At 42.3% G+C, this 21120-nt stretch overlaps 2 protein-coding genes across 5 annotated transcripts; both read right to left on the reverse strand.

Moving 5' to 3' along the window:
• Window positions 1-1184: 1184 nt before the first annotated feature.
• On the reverse strand, window positions 1185-4849 carry LOC117841734 ((6-4)DNA photolyase). Its single transcript, XM_034722217.2, has 14 exons — window positions 4425-4849; window positions 4256-4327; window positions 4092-4172; window positions 3796-3966; window positions 3638-3709; window positions 3420-3506; window positions 3234-3332; window positions 3052-3135; window positions 2886-2972; window positions 2680-2751; window positions 2129-2242; window positions 1948-2035; window positions 1639-1734; window positions 1185-1565 (listed from the first exon to the last, which is right to left on the reverse strand). Exons 1-14 carry the CDS (start codon window positions 4743-4745, stop codon window positions 1375-1377), a joined length of 1635 nt encoding a protein of 544 aa, XP_034578108.1. The 5' UTR covers window positions 4746-4849; the 3' UTR covers window positions 1185-1374.
• Window positions 4850-5215: 366 nt separating this feature from the next.
• On the reverse strand, window positions 5216-15363 carry LOC117841733 (uncharacterized). 4 transcript variants are annotated; one of them, XM_072291087.1, is made up of 14 exons: window positions 15205-15363; window positions 14219-14342; window positions 13979-14033; window positions 11707-11786; window positions 11377-11401; window positions 10668-10706; window positions 10169-10271; window positions 9167-9309; window positions 8651-9014; window positions 8468-8580; window positions 7204-7402; window positions 6287-7120; window positions 6130-6213; window positions 5216-5890 (listed from the first exon to the last, which is right to left on the reverse strand). In XM_072291087.1, the coding sequence occupies exons 2-14, from the start codon at window positions 14297-14299 to the stop codon at window positions 5527-5529; spliced, it is 2484 nt and encodes an 827-aa protein (XP_072147188.1). In that variant the 5' UTR covers window positions 14300-14342; window positions 15205-15363; the 3' UTR covers window positions 5216-5526. The 4 variants fall into 4 exon arrangements, with proteins under 4 accessions (XP_072147188.1, XP_034578106.1, XP_034578107.1 ...); XM_034722215.1 differs by having other exon boundaries at window positions 5216-5896; XM_034722216.2 differs by having other exon boundaries at window positions 5216-5887; window positions 15205-15362.
• Between the last annotated feature and the right edge of the window lie 5757 nt (window positions 15364-21120).

Consider the following 21120-nt stretch of genomic DNA (forward strand, 5'->3'; position numbering starts at 1 on the left):
CTTGTACAATTATTATGTACCAACTTCTATTATATGTCTACTAGTTTAGTAATGAATTTATATAGAAACAAATGTATCAATTTATACAAAGATTGTGTAACAACTCATGTGCAAAGAATAGTATGTATAGAGACAATGTGTTTACTTAGGTAGATAGTTCATAGAGAGACAATATAATGGAGGATAAAAAATATTTTAAGCAATTTATCTCATATTATGTTGAGAGGTTTATACATAAGTTGTCACGCACGTAATACATAAGTAGCTACTGTACTTTCAATATAAATTGCTAGATTATAAAAACTATTCCAAAACATATGTAACATGGGTCTTGTTTTATAGATCTTATCGTAAAAAAATACGGTGGTGCGATCAGAATTAAAAATGAACAATTCATGAGAAAATTATCGCATTTTATAGAAGTAAAATTTAAAAAGATTCTCGTGGGTGATGGTCCATCTCCCAACCGCCGGACTACAGGCCCTGCAGGTCGCGCGCTCGCGCATTGGTGCGACCCGATGCTCCTTAGCTTTTTCCTTGGGGCAGTGATTCCATTGCACGCTCTGTCTGAGCTGGCGTATCGTCCTGGTATTTTAGTCCCGAATCGTTTTGGTACGTTCAAGAAACCGGCCTTTCGCGATGCGTTTTCGGGTTTTTTTTTTTTTGTCGTAACCACACATTGCCTCAGTTCGTCGCTGGTACGAGCGCGAGGCGCACGGAATCGTTCCGTTTCGGTCTCTCTTCTCGCAGTGGAATTTGGGCCTGGCGTGCAATTGGGCTGGGATTTTAGCCCATCTGTCGATCGTCGCGTGGAGGCTACTATACATACAGTACACGTACACGCGTATGACAACGACATTAGTACCGTATCGTTGTCCTACTCTCAGCGAACCAGCCTCAAATAAGCGCGTCGCGGCCCACCATTCGGGGTTGGTAGGAGGGCAAAGATGGGCCTGAGCAGACGTTGTTAAAAGCGCGGCCCGGGTTAGACTAGTAGTGGGCTCTCTTGTGGCCCATTTCGATGACGGTCACCCGAAACTAATGGGCCCCTCCCACGCAGCTGGCTGGGCTCCTGCCGTGGAGCCTGCTTTACGTGGGGCAGCGTTGGTCTCGGCCCACCCCTCCTTCCAACTCCACCCCCCAAATTTTTTGTTTTTCCTACCAGACTCTGTTAGAGATCTCTCTTCCTCTAAAAAATACATGTTATAAATCTCTTCGTTCATTGTTGGTATAGATACTACAATTCAGAAAGGATCGCAAGTCATTTCCTTTCAGTTAAACTACTTCATCAGGATGCTACAGATGACTGCTGCAGGCAGTCGTTCGTTGTCACAGCTTAATTTTGTAATGTTGTCACAGGAGGGGATCTGCGCATCACTCAGCTCGACTCCTCTTCATTAGCTTGGCAATTGACGAGTTAGAGGCACCTTGGTCACCGTGAGACTTTTTTCTCCGTGACATGTTTGAGGGTTTCCCTCTTGAAGGGTTGGAATCAAGGCGACTCGACGCATAAGCTTCTCCCATCCTCTTTCTGCACTCTTTGCTTGCAGTCTCATGATCAACCACTGTAAAACCAAAAGAGTGTTCAAAGGTGCATTAATTATTTCTAACTACGTCTTCAGATAGTGTTCCTTTTACCTGGTTTCGGGTAGTCTTTGCCAATAATACATTTGGCTTTCTTCTGGATGCTAAGGGGAGCAGTCCAAGGCTCGTAAATGTACTCCCTCGGCATGTCTAAATTAATAGAATATAGCATTGTGCAAAAGAAAAATGTTTAGTTCTCTTTGTCCAAAAAAATGCTTTCTTCCGGTCAGATTAACCCCGAAAAAAGTGATCCAAAAATGGATTTGGCCTAAAGTTTCAGGATATGTCCGACCAAAGATTTTACCCACCCAATAGTAAAATCCAGCAAATAAAGCAAAAACGGAGTTCTGACTTCAGAAGTACCTTTCAGCGCTGGAATGAAATGTCTGATGTAGTTCCCATTAGGATCATACTTCTTTCCAAATGTAATGGGGGAGTAAATTCTGTGGTACTGTTTTATAAGATTGAAGTAAAGTAAGCAAACTATTAGGCTGAACAAAAATGTCCATAACCAATGCCATCTGAAGGATATGCGTTGTCTAACCTGATAGAAGAAGGATGAGCAAGACAACCACAGCCAATTGCCATTGTTAATGGCCCAGTCAGAGTCAATCAGTAGCCTTTCAAAGACATCACGACCTTTCTCCCAGTGGATAAACTTTAAACGGAAAGTTAAGAAGTTCGTCATGAGAAACACCAGGTAGATTGGAATTAGGCTTTGAAAATTACTTTAGGTACGTAATGTCATTGTCCACAAATCTTTAAAAAATGTCAATGTCCTTATAAAAATTTGTTATGCAACTAAATGGTTTTAAGATTCCACCAGCACAATACTCCAATGAATGGCTCATCAAAACAATCCAAAACCCATATTTTCTAATTGAAGAGATTAATGTAGCAAAATGGCCAATTCTCATGGACTTCCTGTTTCCTTTAGAAAAATTACAAAGTTGCCAAAAGACCAAATTTTAAATTACAAACATGTATGTTCTATCAAGAAGGTTTAAGTAAAACTACGCAAAAAGAAAAGGGACCAAACTAGGCATAGAATTCCCAGCAGAGTTTCTTATCCGAAGCAAGTTTCATATATAATACCAGATCACCACGCGTCAGGAAACAAGCAACTGAATGGCGTGCAAGGTGATGCATCCAGCCCCACTTCCTCAGCTAGCAGACAGTACACGAAAAGAACATTATCACATAAACACATACTCTGGTAGTTATGTGTGCTGCAATTAAAGTAACAGAAAACAGAACAAGGAGCAAAGTGCCCTATTCTTGCGAAGTTCACTAGAGAGAACCTGAATCATGATAGCATCAATCCATGGATACCCTGTCCGGCTGTCTCTCCATGCAACAAATAGCTCCTCATTCTCACTCCATGGAATCTAAACTAAATGGGATTAAGTTACAACTATGCTCGTGAAATGGCATCAGTGTATAGGATATGGTTCGAAGGAAGCAAACCTGCTTGCATATTTTGTTTCCTTTCATCTGATCAAAATTAGGAGTCCCAAAAGACACTGTGTAGAAGAAGTCTCGCCACAGCAACTGTTACAAGAACAAGAGTCATGCACTCAGATCCACCTTATAATAAGTCGTGCAGCCTGATTTTTCCTTCAAGCCCAATAAATGCAATTACAAATCACCTGGCCTGTCAATGAAACAGGTGGTTTTGTATAATTTCTGACACTCCTGTAGACATCCTGAATGCAGTGGTAAAAATATCTGGACGACAGGCAGCCAAACTGCAACATGACAATCCGTCTCAACACTGCAATCTAAGATAAATGGGGAAGAACAACTACCTGCACCGGGTCAGTGACAAAACTCACCTTGAGATATGGTGACAAAACAGTTGTTGCAGGTTTGAGGAAGGCAGATGGGTCACCCTTAGGTTTCTCAAACTTGGCAACCCATTCCTACAGAAACAAAAGAAAATCACAGAGAGATCAATTGTACAAACTTTAAAAAAAGAGATCAATTGTACAAACAGCTAACAAAAACCAATGGATGAATTGAATCAGGATATGCCATTCCAGAAGCACCCCACCTTATTTTCAAGTGATTCTTTCATTCTCCTCAGAGCTTCTGTCTCACCTCCTCGGAATGGCGGAATCTCCTCCTGCAAATGGCCATCCAGCAGTTCAAGCCCCATCGAGCAGCAACTGAAACACTACTTCTTTGGACCAATCTTGACTCCGCTCGTACCTGGCTGATATCCCCATACCCAAGCTCCTCCACTGTGGGCACGGGCAACAACTCATACTCTCCCGTGTCTCCAACCGGTGGGAGTTCAGAGTACTCCTCCATAAGAGGCTCAGGTGGTTCCCCAGCAATGGCGATGAACGATTGGTACGTCAAAGGCGGCCGACCACCGTTCTGCAAATGGGCAAAACAAAAATCAGGTAAGCGGTGAACTCCAAACATTTGGCCCTGACTTCACTGGTAGTCTGGTACCCGCTAACGAGTGTATACTAAGAGTAAGAGTGTTCGAGCACGAGTACCTTGTTTATGATTTCTGCTGGGTCGAAGAGGGTGTGGCTGACTGGCGTGAACACCTCGATCCCCGAAGCCATCGCAAAATCCTACACGAAAAAAAAATCTTCATCGGATAAGAACTTGTAAGAAAACTACTCGAGATAAGCGATCATGAGCAGATGAGACTCACCGTGACTTTCTTGTCGCGGACCAGCGCGTACGGCTCAGTGTCGGACTCGAAGCACAGCTTGCCGATGTTCCACTGCGATGCAATTGTAAGTATGTGCGATGTACCCGATGGACGAAGAGAAAATCCGTTAAATTTGCATCGGTCGCGGTGGAGATGGGCGGATGCTTACGTCCTTGAGGGCGGCGCAGACGGCGTCGGCGACGTCGTCGCGGGCGCGGAGGAGGAGGAGGCGGGAGCCGAGGCGGCGGAGGCGGGCGTCGAGGTCGCCGAGGCTCTCGAGGAGGAAGCGGACGCGGGCGACCCCGGCGCGCGCGGAGCCCGGGGACGCCGCGGCGGGGTCCGGGCGGAGGTACCGCGGGTCGAGCACGAACACCGGGTACAACCGCCCGGCCCCGCGGCGGGCCGCGTCGAGCGCCGGGTTGTCGTGCACGCGCAGCCCCTTCCGGAACCACACCATCGCCGCCGCCGTCGCGGCGGTTGCGGCCTCCATCGCGGCGGGTGCTATTGCCTGGTTGGGCGTTGGGACGCTCGGAAAGTCAGAATTGGGGAATTTTGCCGGCGTCGGAGTGGAGAGAGGGCGCCGGCCGTTGATGGGCGACTGGGCGGCGGAGGTTTGAACAAGGGAGGTAACCGTAGCGAGTGGCGCGGGGACTGGCCACGTCGGTTTCCTTTTGGCCGTTCCAGTCGTGCCACACGGGATCCGGTGCGGCTACTTGGACTGCTAGGCCAGAGTGCGGCAGACAAGAGGGAAAACAAAGCCAGCGTACTAGAACATTCACCTTCCCAAAACCGCAAAATTAATGCGTTGCAAGCTGTATCCATGCACCAGATTTAGGCAATGCAAGGTAACACACTGAAAACAGCTCGGCTCCACAAGACAAAACACAAGTATACAAGCACACGTTACATAAAAAACAGTCGGTATTTGTCTAAAGAACATCCGGGGAAATGCAAAAGGAATAATGGCATCCAAGAACAAGATATTATTATGATTCTCATTTGATTCCACCGACGAATAGAAACCGTGCAACATGTTCTACAAAAACATATGCTAGGCACAGATTATTTGTCTGAAGACAACTGAACCGCATCCAAGATCATCATCCCAAACAACATATGCAACACTCTACAGCCATAACACCACCAGGGGCTCCTCAAGTATCAAAACGGCTTCTCTACCGACTACCAGTAGCAACTTAATTTTAACATAAAGTGCCGATGGATCGATCAACAGCCAATGCCAAAAGGTAGTAAAAACATTTCACTGCCCCCTACTTCCCAGCAGAATCTGGGGAGCCATCTCCGTAGGAAACCAGGCCTTTCTTGCCTCCAGGACTTGGGCTTGCAGACACCGAACGGGACTGGGATGGAGACGGGGACCGAGACTTCTCATCACTTGCACGCTTAGGAGACGGGGAATCTGGTGGGGACCGATCATGTGCTGGTGGTGGAGACCTTGATCGTGACCCGGACAGGCGGCTCCTGGAGACTGACCGTGCACGCTCACCGCGTGACCTTGGTTTCCCGGCAGGGGGCGAACGACTCCGTACAGGGCTTCTGCTGTAGCCACCTCCCCTTCGTCGCTCTCTGTGGACAGGGCTGCGTGAGGTGCTTCGGCTCCTCCTCCTGTACCTACTATGCCTCAAGTGGTAAAATAAAAGAAATCATGACATGGAACCAACTCAGAAATACCTTGAAATAAAATTTGATTCGATCATGCGTGTCATACATTTAAGTTAAATATCCACATAAAACTAGCACTTGTTCAGAATTTGGTTCAATGATGTGTGCATCACAAATAATACCAGAAGCTTGATATCCATAAAAAAAAAGACCAGTTGTTAAATTATCACATATAACACCAGTTCATTTACCTTGGTGATGATGGTCTGCCTCTGGGTGGGCTTCTATATCGTCGAGGAGGTGACCTATGGCGGGAACCCCGGTAACCCATGTATCTACAGAAGGAGAAAAAAATAATTGAAAAATCCAGCATAAATGAAGCAAAAGCTCAAACTTTGATTAAATTACCTGTCACGGTCACTTCTTCCACCATAGCGATGCGAGCGATCAGCAGAAGGTGAGCGATATTGTCTTGCAAATGAGTACCGCTGAGTAAAACCACGTCCCCTCCTTATGCGTTTTGGAGACCCATCAGGAGAGCCAGTCCTGGATGGGCTCCTCCCATTGTTTGGTGGTGGTGATATTGCCCTGCGAGGTGGACTGGGACTTCTGCTAGTGTTCCTGCGAGATCGACCACCTCTTACAGGGCTTCTGCTCACACTTCTTCTAGGTATTCTCACAGGGCTCCTGCTCAGGCTTCTACGTATATTCCTTCGGGGACTTCTCATCGGGCTTCTCCTGGCAGGCCTATGTGGGCTCCTTGAAAACCTAACAGGGCTCCGGCTAACACTTCGCAATGGAGATCTTGAAGAGGTCCGGGTAATGCTTCTTCTCTTCTCCACAGGTGGGCTTGGGCTGACACTTTTACGTATATGAGTCCTCTCCGGGCTCCTGCTTGGAGTTCTTCGTTGCATGGACCTAGCTGAGCTCCTGCTAATGCTTCTTCTTTGAGCTTTAACAGGACTCCTGCTTATGCGGGGAGTCGGGCTTCTGCTTGCCTCTCTGGGTGAGCTCTTGCTGGGGCTTCTTCTAGCAGGGCTCCTGCTGATGCTCCGCTGTCTAGCTGGACTCCTGGTTTTACTTCTTTTGGGAGCACGGACAGGACTTCTACTGCGACTATGGTGAACAGGGCTCCTGCTAGCTGATCTCTTCGGGGTTGTAATTGACCTTTTGATCGGGCTTCTCCTTGGACTGATACTCATACTCTTGCTCATTGAGTGATTAGCACTCATGCTCTGGCTCCTGATTATCAATGTCAGATGAAACACCGCTTGCAGAAGCAGTAAGCACAAAGAATGATTGATGTGTGAAGAAGTATAGGAAACCTAGATTTGCTTCGATTGCCAGTTAGAACAGGCATGGTAGCTGCATTCCTTTCAGTTTTTGATTCATTAACGCCATTATTATGGATCTCCCCATTTTGCAGGGGGGAGTTGTCTTCTTGTGCCGGACTCCTTGGCATTCCACTCATTTGTTGAGTTGATGTGGCTTCCTTCAAAACAGCAACTGCAGCAAGATTTTCCGCTGAAAAGAGAAGTGTAGATAATGATTAAGAGTTAAACCAAACATATGCCACACAAACCTAGCAAGGATTATAAATCCCTTTCTGCACAGATGCAGCTACCATGGGCTGCTTCTTGAACAGTGGGTTTGATTAGATGGCCAGTTAGTTCAGTACAGATGCTACATCATCATCATGCCATACAGGTAATGGAATAACTATACAGATGCAGCCATGATCTAAAGCCGACTCCAACACTCAGAATACTTGATGTTTGGACATGACACGGTCTGCCTTTGGCCATTTTTTTTCACTAAAATATATTTAAAAATCCAGCAAAATTTTGAGATTGTGGAAGTCTATTTTAAGACAAATTTACGCATATGATTCTCATTTTCCAAACTATGTACTCCCTCCATCCCAAATTGTAAGTCGTTTTGGCATTTCTAGATTCATAGTTTTTAGTTTTTACTATGTATGTAGACATGGTGTATATCCAGATGCATAGCAAAAGCTATGAACCAAGAAATGCCAAAACGACCAATTTGGGACGGAGGGAGTATTTTATAAGCTATTGATAGCCAGTATGAAAACATTGACCAGATCATGTGCCAAATGTGAAGTATTTGTGAAGGGGCGCAAACAGTCAACCGTATCGATATGACATCCAAACAAATCATAGATAACACATAGTCTCAAATACAAACTAAACTTGTGCCCCGCATGCCAGAAATTGCATTAATTTACAATTTGAGATCTCCATGGAGATTTCTACCCTTTCATTACTTTATGAAATCATTCTATCGGTTTCTTGAAATACAATGGAGAAGAACTATTATGTTGCACCTATACAGCTCATTACTGATGAGTGATGCCACCCTAATCTTACATTACAAAGGATTGCCTGATGTGGGTACATAGTCTAAGTTTATGGGCATGTTACCAAGACTGAGTTCATAAACCTAAGTACCTAACTGAGAAATGAAAAGAAGTTAAGGAACCACTTCATTTTACTCTTAGTGAAATATAGAAGCAACATCAACATGCATAGGTGTAAAGAATATTTAGGCGAAAAGAATAGAAATTACCAGAAACTTGAGATGATGCCTTGGACTTCCGCCCACGACGGTGTCGCTTGCTTCTAGCATCCTCAGAGCTGCTATCACTCTCACTTTCAGCTTCACTGCCACTCTCTAACATCCTGTTAAAGAAAGAACACATGTTACAAATCAAAGGTCTGAAATGTTCAATTTGACAATGTTAGCACATACCTTTTTGACTTGTGTTTTGATTTCCTATCACGCTTCCTCCGCCTTCTCTCACGCCTATGGTCGCGCTTTCTTCTTGAACGCTTGTGTTTATTTTTCTTTGTGTGTCTCTTTCTGCGCCTTCGTCTGTCATCACTTGAGCTGCTGACATCAGATGAGTCACTGGAGTAAGTATCAGAATCGCTCTCAGAATCCGATGATTCAGTCTCTGACTCAGAAGAGCTATCTGATTCCGAATAAGAATATCTCCTCTTCTTCCTTTTCCTTTTTGAAGACTTTTTACGACGTCCCTTGTGTTGTCCTTCATCACTTTCCTCATCGGAAGATATATCCTTCAACAACTTTGATTTGGCAGCCCTCTTTTGATCTGTATGACCATAATCACATCAAAATGATGTTAAAAAGGTAAAGATACTGGCGGCCTACCTTACCTACATGCAAAATAGGCATGATAAAATCCTTAAAATGATCAACATTTGCAGCAAAATTTCTACCAATTGATGAGAATTAGTGAATTACCATGTTTGCGGTCAGTGAGCTCCCCACAATCTACTATCCTAACTGGAACAACGGGAGTCGAATCAGGTGCATCCACATCAACTTGTTCGATCCTCTTCAACACATCATTTCCAATGACAAGCTTGCCAAAAACAGTGTGTTTTCTGGAACACAGTAGAATATCATATTATCACCAAAACCATAATAAGTCAGAAAACCATGGAATTCATAAATGAATTTGTGCTAGACACTATAGAGGCTTCTATAAACTAAACAACATGCTACATTCCAACATGAAAAAACAAAAGAAGAAAACCAAAACTAAGTTTCATTCCTTCCTTACATGCAACAAGCGGACAGGTTCACTTCTAGTCTATTTTTTTTAAAAAAAAAGGGCATTCATATAACAGGAAACAGATTTCCACACTGCAAAATTCCACACAGCCATAGTGCATAATTCCATTCACCACCCCAAATCTAATAAAGATACAAATGGTACTCCAGAAAGTAAAACTGAATGGATGACACATACAATACAAAACTACCAATTTCTTACATTTCTACAAGCAGGGTTGTTCAATTTGAATTAGGCAACAATGGAGATCCAAATACCCTACAAGCCAACAAGTAAAAGAAGTAACAAAGAACTATTCTTCTGTAGTTCCAATGCTTGACAAAAAAAGATAATTAAGCAAATGATGTTCTATTCAAGAAACAATATATCACTTACTATTACAGCTTAGAATTTTAGTTAGGATGGGAAACGATGAATACAGTTTGGTACTAAACACTAGGGGTGTTCAAAACCCTAGTTGAAGCAACCAAAACCTCGCGCAGGAGGGGGGCACCCTAATGAAAACAACAGTCCAACAGACAAATGACCAGCGCTTAGATGAAGGACAAGTATGCTCCAAAGAGGCAATATAGATGTAAGATTAATGGCTCAATTGATGTGGTCTAAAGATTTATTTTGTACAATGCTAAATCACACTGTCATTCAAATTGGAATTGATCGGAACAAACCTGTCAAGATGAGAATTAGGCTGGAAAGTAATACAGAACTGGGAGCCAGTATCTGCCGTTGTCAACAGACCACGATCATCATGGCGTAGGACACAAGCTTCATCTGAAATGCAAATAATACAAACTGCTTGCTTAGAGCTAATAGATGTATGAGTTTTCCAAGAACAATTCAATGTGAAACGACCATTCATGCACCTAATAAAACTAATAGAACTCTCTCAAGGGTATGGAATGGAAATATTCGGCTACAGTTATGATATCCTCGATGGACAAACATTGTGAGAGGTATTCACCCAAGGCCATAGACAAACATAGTGAAACAGAGGGAGTGCTATATTTTTAGAATTTTGATGCATTCAGTATACATGTATAATAACAACATTTTGACTGGTAACTCGTAGCCAACACTCTAAATCCTTACACAAAAGGTTGTAAGGTTATTTTTAGTCAAAATATCCACCAATATAACGGATGTCACACCAAGTTAAATGATTTATACCTGCAAATTTCCCACTATATATGCTTTCTCCACCAGACCCTGAAATACAGTTAAATAATAGTCATTTCCACAGACAAAATGTAAAACAGGAAGGTGTGCCTATGCGTGCGAGGTAGAATCACATCTAACAAACAGACCTAATGTATAACCGAAACGCTAACTAAACACAGTCAACATGCATCATCATGTAAAATTAATAAATAAAAAATAAAGCAACCTATATGGCGATGCATACAGCAGGATCTAGGAACAAATCATGAAACATGGAAGCAAAATTAGTCTTAAGCAAATTTGAACATTTTGAAACCGTTATTAAGACCATTATACCAGGATTAGACATGAAAAAAATTGGGACTGCTGTAATATTCTACAGAAGAAGAGTATATGATAAAGAATATTATACAGTAGAGAGGAATGGCACAGTATATCATAAAATCAAGATGTAGGTACATTGTGATAAGATAGAAAAATAACAGCAAACACCATCAAGATGAGCATCAGCAGGCTGTAACCACAACTTACAGGGAGTGTTATGCACATGCAAGCAATTTAGGTGAGATAAGAGCATAAATTTATTCCAATAAGAGAACACAAGAAAATGAGAAAGACCATGGAATGTGGGGAGTCGAGTTGCAACTTTTTTTCTCAGAAGGAAAAGAAATAGAAAATTGCAAAATTGCAAAATAAAGAACCAATTGTGCAAACTCACCACTTCGTTTTGCTAAGTCACCTCCCTGGAAAAAATAAAGCACCCATCAGTAGATAAGATTAAGAAAACCATTAACTGGTTTTTCCACTAATTATTAGAATAGCTAACATAAATAAAAATGCATACAACCTTAAATACTATATGATATGAAAAGCAGTCGATATCATCTGTCTTGCATCCTACATCATGAAAAAGGAAACAGGAAACTGACTAAAAACAGAACAAGACAAAGCTAACCAAATTCTAACCATGAAATACAAACATTGTACCTTATAAAAGACTGAAGCAAAATGCACGAACACAAATTACACAGAGGAAGAAAAAACTAACTTGTGCCATGATACCCTTGATGACACGGTGGAAGGTTGATCCCTTGTAACATAATGGCTTCTTAGTCTTTCCCAGCTCACCTAAAGCATGCAACATTAATTAGCAAGACCAACAATGCTAAGAATTAGAGATGACTTAATTTTATGCTCAAATTTGAATATAATCTGCAAGGTCAAATTGCACAAGGTGGGGTGTAGCAAAAAGAAAGGTAACCACTACATTATCAGACGATTGCCACAAAGAATATTAGTATTTTAACCACTGCCAACACTATTGTAGTGTGATGGTAAGCTCCCCAGTTGAGGGAGACACCAACCAGGGTTCAAATCCAGGTGGCACCAAAAATGTCCCCTTGCTGGCAACCCAAAAAAATAGTGGCAGGGCACCGGCCTGTGGCACCTGTGGTTGGTTTAGGCCCTCCTACCAGGGGTAGTTGCAGTGATCACCAACCCAATGGGTCATGGTTGGCCCAGGTTACGGTGCAGCCCTATCGGGTGAAACCGGGGCTCGGGTTTTCTCGGCCAGCTTGGTGAGGTTTCTTCTCAGTTGTATGCAGCGGGGGCGGTGTTTCCCCGGCCAGTCAAGTTTTTAGTATATTAACCACTCATAACATATTAGCATTTTTTGTTGCTAAAATAAGCATTAGAGTTTAGAATGCAAGATATGGGATAAGAAGTATACAGCTGAAGTTATAATAGCATGTGAGTATGTTTGTGCCGACTGTTGTACCCAAGTTCGAAATCTTCACTTTACATCCTAATTTTACCTTTATAACAAAAATATAATATCAGAAACTGTCTGCCAAATTACAACGGCCAAAGAAGAAACATCAGCCAAGATGTATTATGCATTTTGTTCTACTTGTAATGTGTAACGTGTAAAGAGACTCACTTTAGTTAATCATCGCACTGCAATGTTAGATTAGGTTCTCAGATTTCGGAAATATTCAAACATAGTCACGGAAGTATGGAATGGCAAATGACAGAATTGAGATTTAAATAATATTGTAAAAAACTACTTTTAAGCAAGACCAACAAAGATCATAAGGACTGCCAAGTGACAACAAAAGGGACTAGTAGCACCATAACTTCAGTGATAATTGCTCTGTGCAGATAACTAAAATAAACATTAGTAAGAGCAGTAATAAAAGCATACAAAATATGTTATTCTTCCATGTTGGAAAGATGCTATTCACTACCTCCACTAACCACAAATACAAGTCCATTTTGGTTTGTCCAAAGCCAAATTCTTTACAGCTTTGACCATCAATATCTAAAATTCACATAGATTGACATCTCAATACAGGTGCTACTAGATTCATCATGAAAAATAAATCCATAATACATAACTCCTTTTATTTAAAATTACATAGTATTATAGATATTGCTAGTCAAAGTGACATATTAGGGTATTTCAAAAAAAAGTGACATATTAGAGACCATTGTCAATGTTCTAATGGACTTATATTTGAAATCAGATGAAGTACAACATCTGTGCTTCCAATTTCCAAATAGGCAATGCATTTTCTAGACAACTGAAATTGTTGCAGCAAAATCAGAAAAGCAGAAATGGTTCCAGACATATTTGAAAGAGTGAAATTTCACAACTCACCCCAAAGTAATTAAAAGAAACTACACTTAGAACTTGAAAATACACTTGTAGCTGCCTAAAGGTAAATGAATTACAATTTGCACCAGAACATTACAGATCCCAGAACCTCTTTCTGTGAGACGGTACTTATTGTGACTGTTCGGATGGTGTGTTGGCACACCTGACTCTCCCTGGTAAGATCCACATCTAGAGAAACAAGCGAAATTGCAAGCTCTAAAGCTAGCAATAAAAAGTGTAGTTACTCGCAGCAAGTGCTTAACAATGGAGAATTTTTAATGATTTAGGAAGAGTAAGTAGTTTTGTGAATTTGCTACATTTATGGTACTACTAAAATCTTTATAGCATTGTTACTTCAAATATTTAATAGTGTGAACAGCATGGTAACAAAAGCTTCAGTATTTTTTTATGGATGCATTCGCGAGACCACAATCATTACAAAATGGCATCTAGATCAACATGTCCAATTGCCATACAAACCAAACAACTTGGTTAGATGATCACATTTCATATTTCCTAATGCCCAAGATAACAAAATATGTACACATGGCTCCTAGGCTCCTAGCGCTTAAGTATGTTATCCTATAGTAGCTATCACAAATAATCATCTACAAGTAACACTAACCACCAGATGAATTTATATTAATTTACCAAAAAAAGTTACCTGTGCATAAAGCTCTGAATTTCTCAGACGTCAGGGGCGCAACGTCAGCAAACAACTGCAAGGAAAGGCAATTTATGCTATTCAACAGATCAAGAAAGCAAATACCATCTTTAGACTTGCTATAAAAGGACACAGCTACAGCTCCTGATCTCTATAACCCTAGCCCAGGCTGAAAGTCACGGTTGCACTAATGCACTGCCACTTGAATATGTATTAGAGAAATAGCAACAAGAAACATACCTCAAAGATCATTCTTTCACTATCCTGTTCATCACCTATGGATACATCCAGAAAGACAATTGGGTTCCTCTTTCTAGCCATATTCTCGAATGGACACAATCCCTGAGCCAACTGGAGCTCCACACTGAATAAATGGAAAGATTGGGACAAAGTAAGCATTTGGTGAAGGAAGTGGTAAATATGGCATTGCTGCACTGGCCAAAATTTAATATTACATATAGGAACCCCAGTAAATAGTTGTCAGTAACCATCCTTCTCAAAAAGAAAATTTGGCATCACAGTAGCACAGATTTCCCTCTTTAATGACACCATATGCCTTAAAACCTGCCTGCGTTTACATAATCAATAGCTTCAACTTCAAGAACCTACTTTCAGTACATAAATGCAATATCTTTTGCAGTCTTCTAGCAGAAATTCGCAGCATGGAGCAGAGATGTGCAGATAATACACAATTCCACTAGCTAACCAGCTTCTACAACAACCCATTGCAAGAAGACAAGCAACAAGGATGAAAGGCAATAAGAACACCCAAAGCCATCCAGCCACCCCCAACCTTTGTGCAAATAACATAATTATATCTCGCAATGCTTGTTTCAAGCTCTGCATGTCTGTTCCATCGCAGTCTACTGTCTACATCACTTAGCGCCAGGCAACACTAACTTGATCAATCACGCAGAGCAACATCCAGGCGCCACGCCAGGGATCTAAGCGCCGCGTAGCGAGCGGACGGAGCTCGTAACACGAGGCAAACACACTCATCGATCGCAGATCAGGATCCATGCACCGCGCCACAAACCCTGAAAACCCCACAAAACCCTACCGCAAGTACAGCCCTAAACCCTAGAACCTCCAATCCCCATCCAAACCCCCAGAGCCCAAGCGCGCACGGAACGCCCTGGACCCTCAGATCGGCACGCGTGAGCCAGGGCCCCGCGGCGCCCGATCCGGTGACGACGAGGCGAAGCAGAGCAGCAGAGAGCACGAACCGCGAGGGGAGGGTCCGGGGTGGCTCGACGGCGCCGATCGCGTCGGAGCCGCGCGAGGTCTCGCGGCGGGGGAGCGGGGGTGTCTCGCTCGCTCGGGATCGGAGCGCGGCCGCAGCGCCGCGGCAGGCAGCTCCACGCGGCCGCACAAACGGAGTGAGGTGGGATAGGAGAGTGGAGGAGCGCAGCGGCGGCCAAGTATTACCCTACCCCCCCTGCGCTTGCAAAGGGGGCAAGTACGGTTTTGCCCCCGCGGCGCGGGGCGTCGAGCACCACTCACTCGAGTCATGTGGGCCGGAGTTGTGTGTGAATGGTTCGTTCGAGTCATCGAGATCATCTGGCGTGAGGCGTTGGCGGGCCGTGAAAATGGACGTGCACTTGCTTTCAACAGCCCAAGCCCAGCACTGGAGGAGAAGTCTTCTCTTTATTTTATTTTTTTCCAACCTCCCATAATAACTCCCCCATGAAAAGCTTCATTTTTACCTCTGGGTCGTTTTGGCTTTTCACGTTGATCTATGAACCTAGAAAAGCCAAAACGATCTACAATTTGGAACGCATGGAGTAGTATGCAAGAGGGTTCATATTTCTTGCATCCAATTCACACAGATTATGGATTGTCTTATTTTTCCTAAATACTCCATTCGTCCCAAATCACTATTTGTTTTGATTTTTCAAGATTGCTATGTATCAAGGCATCTAGATACATATCTAAAGTTATTCATCCAAAATGAATAATAATTTAGAACGGAAGGAGTACATAAATTTTAGACATAATGTATATCTAGGTGCATATTAAAAAATATATATAAAAAAGCCAAAACAACCGCGGGGTAGTACAAAATAATACTTGCGGTGGCTTATAGTGATTCTTGCGTAGACTCCAAAGCTTTCAGAACTCGACTTAGGGGGTGTTTGGAAATCAGGGGCTAAAGTTTAGCATTGTCACGTCGGATGTTCGGATACTAATTAGAAGGACTAAACATGAACTAATTATAAAACCAACCGTAGAACCCATAGGCTAATTCGCGAGACGAATCTATTAAGCCTAATTAATCTATCATTAGCAAATGGTTACTGTAGCACCACATTGTCAAATCATGAACTAATTAGGCTTAATAGATTCGTCTCACGAATTAGACTCCATCCGTGTAATTAGTTTTGTAATTAGACTATATTTAATACTCCTAATTAGTATCTAAATATCCGATGTGACATGGCTAAACTTTAACTCCCCTTGAGCCAAACACCCCCTTAGAGGAAGCATACTGGACACACCATTGAGAAGTATTACTGGAAACACTTTGCCACTAGCACAAACACGCGCACATCATACATCTGGAAGCACAAAAAACAACTTGAGCTTAGAGGTACAACACACCAGATTCTATACTTGCAACACCTTGGAAAAGAGCAAGTGCCTTGATAGCAGTTGTTTCATATAGTGCTAAGTAGATTTTCCGAAGATAGGGGAAAGGAAAAGGATGGTTTTGTGAAACAACGGTCCCATAGGTTAAATTTTAGACGTGTGATACTTGTGATTGACATGCAACTCAAAACTTTCATTTGTTCTATCCACAAATTTAATATAATCGAGAGAGAATTTATAAGATTAGTCATTAAAGGTTGCATGTTTGACCTTTTTAATATTACATGTCAATCCATAAGACAACATGTAAGATGGCACCAATATATTTGCCCAAATAAAACTAAACCTCAATCTTCGAATGATGACACATGGATTCCATCGGTTGAAGGTTGGTCTTAAATAGATGGTAATGGAACCTTTTTGAGCAAACAGGTAGAGTGGTGTGAAAATTCTTGCTAGAAATTGTAAAGGGGATATTTTTGCTAGAGTACGCACAGGTTTAGTATGTTTTTTTGCTTGGTAGGCATTGTCTCAATTGTTTTAGTGCAGGCGTGCTAAATTATTCATTTAGCGGTACGCGTGTCCTTATCTGCAACCAAACGTCCATTGTAACTTTGTCAATCTCAAGATCTGTCACAACAATCTCTTATGGACATTCATATAGAAAATATGTGCGTGCATATGTTCCATTCAAGATCTATGAATTCTTGGAATTTTTGTACCGATTTGGTATTTTTATAATTTAAATAGAATTAATTATGATTTTTTAGATATTAAACCATCTTTTCATTATATTTAGAAAATATAGGCAAAACCCCCTTTTAACCCCAACTGAAGGACTAAATTTATTTGATTTATAGCTGGTTTTCAAGATTGATGCCCAAAATCATACTTTGATGATAGTTCTATGGTAAAAATAGGCTTATTTTTGTTATATAAATTGACACACGAGACGTGATGGGGCACCCAATTGTTGTGGGGTCCGAATCCTATGGTGAAGGAAACTAAGAGCCGTCGCTGCTGTAGCACCCCACCTCCACCACCGTTCCCTACCCACCTCCGGCATCTCGCTGGAGGCTGGGGGGAATGGGAATCCATCTCTAACAGTTTTGTTTTTAGTAGATCAAGTCTAGTTTAGGATTTAGGGTTCTCCATGCCGAGTTTCTTGTTATTGGATATTTGTTTCCTCATTTTCCTTTCCAGCAACGGACGAGGAGGTAGGGTAGATATGATCTCTCCATGGCAACTCCAATGAAGATGAGGGCAGCATCAGCAACTTCCTTGGCATGATGATATGGAGAATTAGGTTTCCGGATGGCGACATTGAGGCAGAGATGATGTTGCCGTCGCCATCGTGGAATAATTCTCTCTAGCCCCTTCTCCGTTTTGTTGTGGTTAGACCTAGCCACGACAAAGGAACAATGAGAATAAATTTGCCCCTCAAGCCGATTATATTTGGTTTTAAGTTGGGAAGATTAGGCTCAATTTTCCTTATTCTTTAGTGGCAAAAGAAAGAAGGAAGATAAAGAAAGAAGAACATCATGCTCAATTTTTTCCTGCAAGAATGTTGGCCGCCATTCTCTGGGCACCTGTTCTCAGCCTGATTGCTAAGTATTTGCCTGTGTGGTCATCCATATGAATCTTCATATAAGTTTGGAATTGAGTTTTGGAGCTATATATTACATGAGTACCATACTGTATTCCAGAATGCTTGTAACATGAGGGTGTACTTAGCTACAATTTAATATAATTCTTCTTTCACCTAAAAAATGTGTCGAGGCATACATTTTAGCATATAGCTATTCTAATGAAATGTGATGCTATCATGCTACTTGTGGATGCATGAGTCTGCTTTGTAGATGGAGATAATTGTGATTTGCAGGGAGAGGAAGAAATCGAAGGGATGCAAGAGTTTCCTCCCTTTTAAGAGAAAATTCCCTGTGCGACACGAAAGATAGACCAGTTTCCTATTTGACACTCGGAATTTCAATCTTCCTTAGTTGACATCATCCTTATTTGACATCAGCTCTAAGATTCGTACCTTCTGTGACACTACCGTGAGATTCACTTGCTGATGCTGATGCCGTTAAGTTGGACAGTAAGTTACCAAAATGCCTCTACGTGAGATTTAGTTCCTTCTTGGCATTTTGTACGCAAACATCATTGTTGTGGGGTTTGAATAGGGGTTGGGATAAGGAACGGGAAATAAAATGGGATAAGAAGGGGAGGGTACGGGACTGAGATACGAAATTTTGTACGCAAACCCATGTTTGGATTTTCTTTGGTTTGGATTAGGAATAGTTGTGGGGACCACACTAAGTGCAAAGTAGAATAACTGGTTACTCCCGCCTGTCTACAACCTTCTACTGCTCCAGCTCACTTTTCCCCTTCGCAGCTAGCTGCCCAGCTCCGTCAGCAGTCCTACCCATGCGGCAAGGTGTGAGCTGCAGCCGCTGGTCTGGGGCCTACGCGCGGCGGCGCGTGCGATGCGAGCTGCGGTTCCGGTCCTCCGCGCGCCAGCTTCCGTGCGACGCTGGCGGCAGCTCCTGCCCCTGCGCGACGGTGGCTCTGAGCCTCTGACCCTACACGCGGCCGCGGCGTCAGAGCCCTGCTGCCTGCCCTGCGTGAGATTTCCCCCGCGCCTGCTGCCTGCCCTGCGCGCCCGCCGGCGTGGCTACCCGCTCGCTCACTCGGCCGCGCCCGCGGCCCACCTGCCCGCGGTTAATGCATCTGCGCCCACCGCGCACGGCTGCACGCCCACGCACGGCTAGGGTGTCCTGGGTGGAGTCGGATGGGGAAGAGAGAGAAGGCTCCGTCTTCTCTCTGTTCGTTTCAGCTTATAAGCCGGCCGAAAAGCTGAAACGGCTGATTTGTTGTGAGAGAAAAATATTATTTGGTGGCTGATAAACCGACTAAATAAGCTGAAGCGAACAGGCCGAAGATCAGAAGAGGCTGCTGACGACTTGCTGGGCGGATGGATAAGGGTCCCATGACAAGGGTATTTTGGTTCAAACGTTAACAATCTAATAGTGCTGCGGATAAGGAACGATTCCGGTTAACGGAACCGACGGTAGTGTCCAAGGCACGGAATTTTTAATTACGTGTCAAACAAGAAATATTGAAATTTCAAGTGTTAAGTAAGGAATTGGTCTGTCTTGTCTTCTAGTATCATACAGAGAATTTTCTCCTTTCTTAGCAGCTATATTAAAATTCAAGTCTTAGCAGTTAAGTAAGGAATTAGCCTGTCATGCAGGGAATTTTCTCCTTCCAAATGAAACAACAAGTCTTAGCAGTTTAATAAACCAGTTTATTTATCATTAAATATTTTAGTTATATTAAAATTCAATGGATGCGATTTGTTTAAGTCTTCTAGGAGGTAGTTCTTTAAAAGAGCCAAGAAAAAGAAATAATTCTAGCAACACTAATCATCGATATGAACTCAAATGCACACTGAAATTGAAACATTTGCATTTTGCTATGTTGACATCTTATATCGATGCGAAGCTCAAAGAGGGACCGTCACCGCCTAAAACTTATAAGGAAACAGGGATACAAGATCTAACTGAGGTATATTTTCATCAACAATGACATGATCGGACACATTAAAGGGACAAGCGCCCCCACCCCCAATATTTACATTGAACTCTTTGGTCCCTCGAGAAACATTCCTAGCTTCACCCCTGAAGAGTGAGCCTTCTCGCCAATCCGATCTTATTGAAATATGAAATCAAATTTAACAGTCAACAATTGAACATTAAGGCAGGTGCATTGTTAGTCCTTTGCTACGTGTGTCCACGATTAGTGTTCTTGGCTACGAGACCCTACCTACATGAATCCATTAAAAATTGTTTCATAAAAAGGTTGCTAGAAAATAATAGAGAGATCCAAGAAATTTCAAAAAGAGCAACCCATGTAAAGTGTGTTTTTCATTTGGACAATAAGTGATCAATATATGTATGTTAAAGCGATCAAAGGTTGAATCAATCTTTACCTAAATAATACTCGACACATGAACAACTCTAGCGTGACCGCGGGTTATGATGCCAATGTGCGTAAATGTGCATGAAAGGTCCATTGAAATGTGGATGGATAAAAGATGCCAACATCTATCATAATGCAAAAAATAATGTTGAACAAAAAGATTTTGTAAAACATAAACAAAAAAGAGAAATAAACATGTAAATAGTTACTGAAAAAGAGGAATCAACATGTGAATCTTTTTTGTTTCTCCTCTCATAAGTTTTTATTCAACAGATTTTTTTGCATTATGATAGATGAATAGCTGATTGCATTCTTTATCCATCCATTTTTGATAGATTTTTTATGCATATTTAGATGTGCTACCGTGGTTGGTGGCACAATAACACCCTAAGAGCCGGTACCTGAATATATGCAATGGGATATTTTTTTTAATAAATCATAAGATTATGTCATAACTTGCAATCTCATTTACCAGAGCACTTTCACATGTACTCTCCCTCAAGGCATCCTCACTTCAGTCAATCAATGGATTGAGAAATGTTGTCTCACTATCTTATCCTGAAGTCACATGC

The sequence above is a fragment of the Setaria viridis genome, chromosome 1, assembly GCF_005286985.2.
Source record: "Setaria viridis chromosome 1, Setaria_viridis_v4.0, whole genome shotgun sequence".
In the NCBI taxonomy this organism is placed as follows: Eukaryota; Viridiplantae; Streptophyta; class Magnoliopsida; order Poales; family Poaceae; genus Setaria; species Setaria viridis.

Coding starts and splice junctions, on each gene's coding strand:
- LOC117841734 (XM_034722217.2), bottom strand. CDS start 4,745: ATGGAGGCCGCAACCGCCGCGACGGCGGCGGCGATGGTGTGGTTCCGG. Junction 4,328..4,424: donor TCTGCGCCGCCCTCAAGGAC/GTAAGCATCCGC, acceptor ATTGCATCGCAG/TGGAACATCGGCAAGCTGTG. Junction 4,173..4,255: donor TCCGCGACAAGAAAGTCACG/GTGAGTCTCATC, acceptor TTTTTCGTGTAG/GATTTTGCGATGGCTTCGGG.
- LOC117841733 (XM_034722215.1), bottom strand. CDS start 14,299: ATGGCTAGAAAGAGGAACCCAATTGTCTTTCTGGATGTATCCATAGGT. Junction 14,034..14,218: donor GTGAAAGAATGATCTTTGAG/GTATGTTTCTTG, acceptor CTTTCCTTGCAG/TTGTTTGCTGACGTTGCGCC. Junction 9,310..10,168: donor CCTAATTCTCATCTTGACAG/GTTTGTTCCGAT, acceptor ACTGTGTTCCAG/AAAACACACTGTTTTTGGCA.